Source organism: Serpula lacrymans (assembly GCF_000218685.1).
Source record: "Serpula lacrymans var. lacrymans S7.9 unplaced genomic scaffold SERLAscaffold_8, whole genome shotgun sequence".
Classification (NCBI taxonomy): Eukaryota; Fungi; Basidiomycota; class Agaricomycetes; order Boletales; family Serpulaceae; genus Serpula; species Serpula lacrymans.
In genome coordinates, this window is record NW_006763297.1 from 954,791 (window position 1) to 956,993 (window position 2,203).

The 2,203-nt window shown below is 49.7% G+C and overlaps 1 protein-coding gene across 1 annotated transcript; it reads left to right on the forward strand.

Annotated features, from left to right (window-relative positions):
- Positions 1-191: 191 nt before the first annotated feature.
- SERLADRAFT_408971 (uncharacterized protein) lies at positions 192-2,003 on the forward strand (the record flags this gene model as incomplete). The annotated part of the gene is made up of 5 exons (XM_007319367.1): positions 192-746; positions 802-936; positions 1,065-1,648; positions 1,696-1,852; positions 1,929-2,003. 5 exons carry the CDS (start codon positions 192-194, stop codon positions 2,001-2,003), a joined length of 1,506 nt encoding a protein of 501 aa, XP_007319429.1.
- Between the last annotated feature and the right edge of the window lie 200 nt (positions 2,004-2,203).

Sequence of the window (2,203 nt, forward strand, 5' to 3'; positions counted from 1 at the left end):
TACTATAGCTACTCTAGATCACGCTGATTGGGCTGCGATACAATGATACGACGCCAACACTGCCCTTTGAGTTCCGGGTAACGAGGTCCGGCCACAGCTCAAAGATCTTTACCTCTTGACTTTTGTGTCCCTGTTATATATGAGCCCCATGGAATCGTTTTAGTAAGTTTGATGTTGATTTCATCTTCACTATGTCTGTTCTCGACAACTCTGTCTTACCACCTGACACTTCAGGTTCCCATGGCCAGGCTCCTTCCGAGTCTGACTTTGTCTTGCCATTCGCGAACACTTCCTCAGCTCAGGTCGCGAGCGTCAACGCAGGACAGGCTGATGCGCTCCCTCCTTTGCCTGTTCCCGACAACTCTGCCTTACCACCTAGCACTCCAGGTTCCTGTGGCCAGGCTCCTTCTGAGTCTGACTTCGTCTTGCTGTCCGCGAACACTTCCTCAGCTCAGGTCGCGAATGTCAACGCAGGACAGGCTGGTGCGCTCCCTCCTCCTGTCTCTCTCCCTCCTTCCCATGTTCCCTCAAAAAGACCGCAAGGTGAACAAGAAAATGAAGACCGACCTGCTCGTAAGGTTCGGATAATTTACAGAGACTCGAGCTCTGTGCAGGTCACACCTCAAAGGGAAGCCACACCGTCGCCACTGGTACCATCGTTAACACCAACTCCCGTGCCACAAGCTCAAACTGCCACTACTTCATCATCGCAAACGGTGATACAGCTTACCAGACCTATCTCTCAAGTAAGCACTTTGTTCATATCGATTTTGGAAGATTAATTGACCGTAAAACATAAAGGAGGGTCCCCGCAAATTACCTGGCTCAGCATTCCAATGCCCAACACCACACACCGTGGATCCATCCCCTCAAGTTCATGCTTCAGTAGATCGACGCTCTCAAGAAGCTAACCTATTGGCAACATTAAGTGCATATGTGAGTGTCGAGTTATGTTTGTTTTAAAGAATAGCTCTCACAAACCCCTACCTCAAGAATCAAGGTTTTGCCCACTCGTCACGCGCATCCTCCACACAGGCAGTCGTGAATAATCGACCCAGTGTCAGAACAGATCTGAACCAACATTATTCCTGTTCGCAAACCCCAACGCAAACCCCTCCCAGCGCTTTACCAGGGACAATGCAACACTCACGCAGCCCTTTTCCAGGGACAAGTGTAGACCCAAACCAGCATGTTTCCTACTTGCAAACACCAACGCAGCCCCCTCCCAGCGCTTTGCCAGGGACAATGCAACACTCACGCAGCCCTTTTCCAGGGACAAGTGTAGACCCGAACCAGCATATTTCCTACTCGCAAACACCAATGCAGCCCCCTCCCAGCGTTTTGCCAGGGACAAGTACAAACCAAAACCAACATTATTCCTACTCGCAAACCCCAACGCAAACCCCTCCCAGCGCTTTACCAGGGACAATGCAACACACATGCAGCGCCCCCCCAGGGACAAGTATAGACCCGAACCAGCATGTTTCCTACTCACAAACACCAATGCAGCTTCCTCCCAGTGCTTTTCTAGGGACAAGCACAAACCAAAACCAACATTATCCCTACTCGCAAACCCCAACGCAACCCCCTCCCAGCGCTTTACCAGGGACAAACATGTACCAAAACCAATCTTTTCCCTACTCAATGGGTGTAGATCAAAATCAGCCTTTTTTCTACTCGCCATCACAAATGCAGGCCGGGGTGGGGCACTTTTTCAAGCACAACCATAGGACAAGGTCAAGCTGATCTCTACTTGAGCACCAATCACAGTGCTACGCAATCACAAACACCACCTCATGGTTCTCTTCCTGGCATGAGCTATGCTCAAAGCCATCTACTAGCTACTACTATGGTAAGCACAGTCGTTAGCATATCTTTTGGATTGTAATACGATGCGTATGCTTGAACCACTTTTTAGTCATCCGTAGAACATGCTCAACATGCTCGAACACAAAGCGGACGTGGGGGTGAACCCACCCATCAGAGTAGTTTCGCCACCATAAGGGCAATTGAACAGCAAGCTGATACGAACATGGAGGTGGGATGTACCGTTTGTGAGTGGTGGATTACATTTCCTTGACAATGACTTCCCTTCTAACTTTTGCGTAATCGGGAAAGCAAAACCAACCAAACTCGGGCTACATGGGCCATGGGTCTTGATGGACTCAACCACGTCTCAATCAGTTCGAGAAGACATGAACGT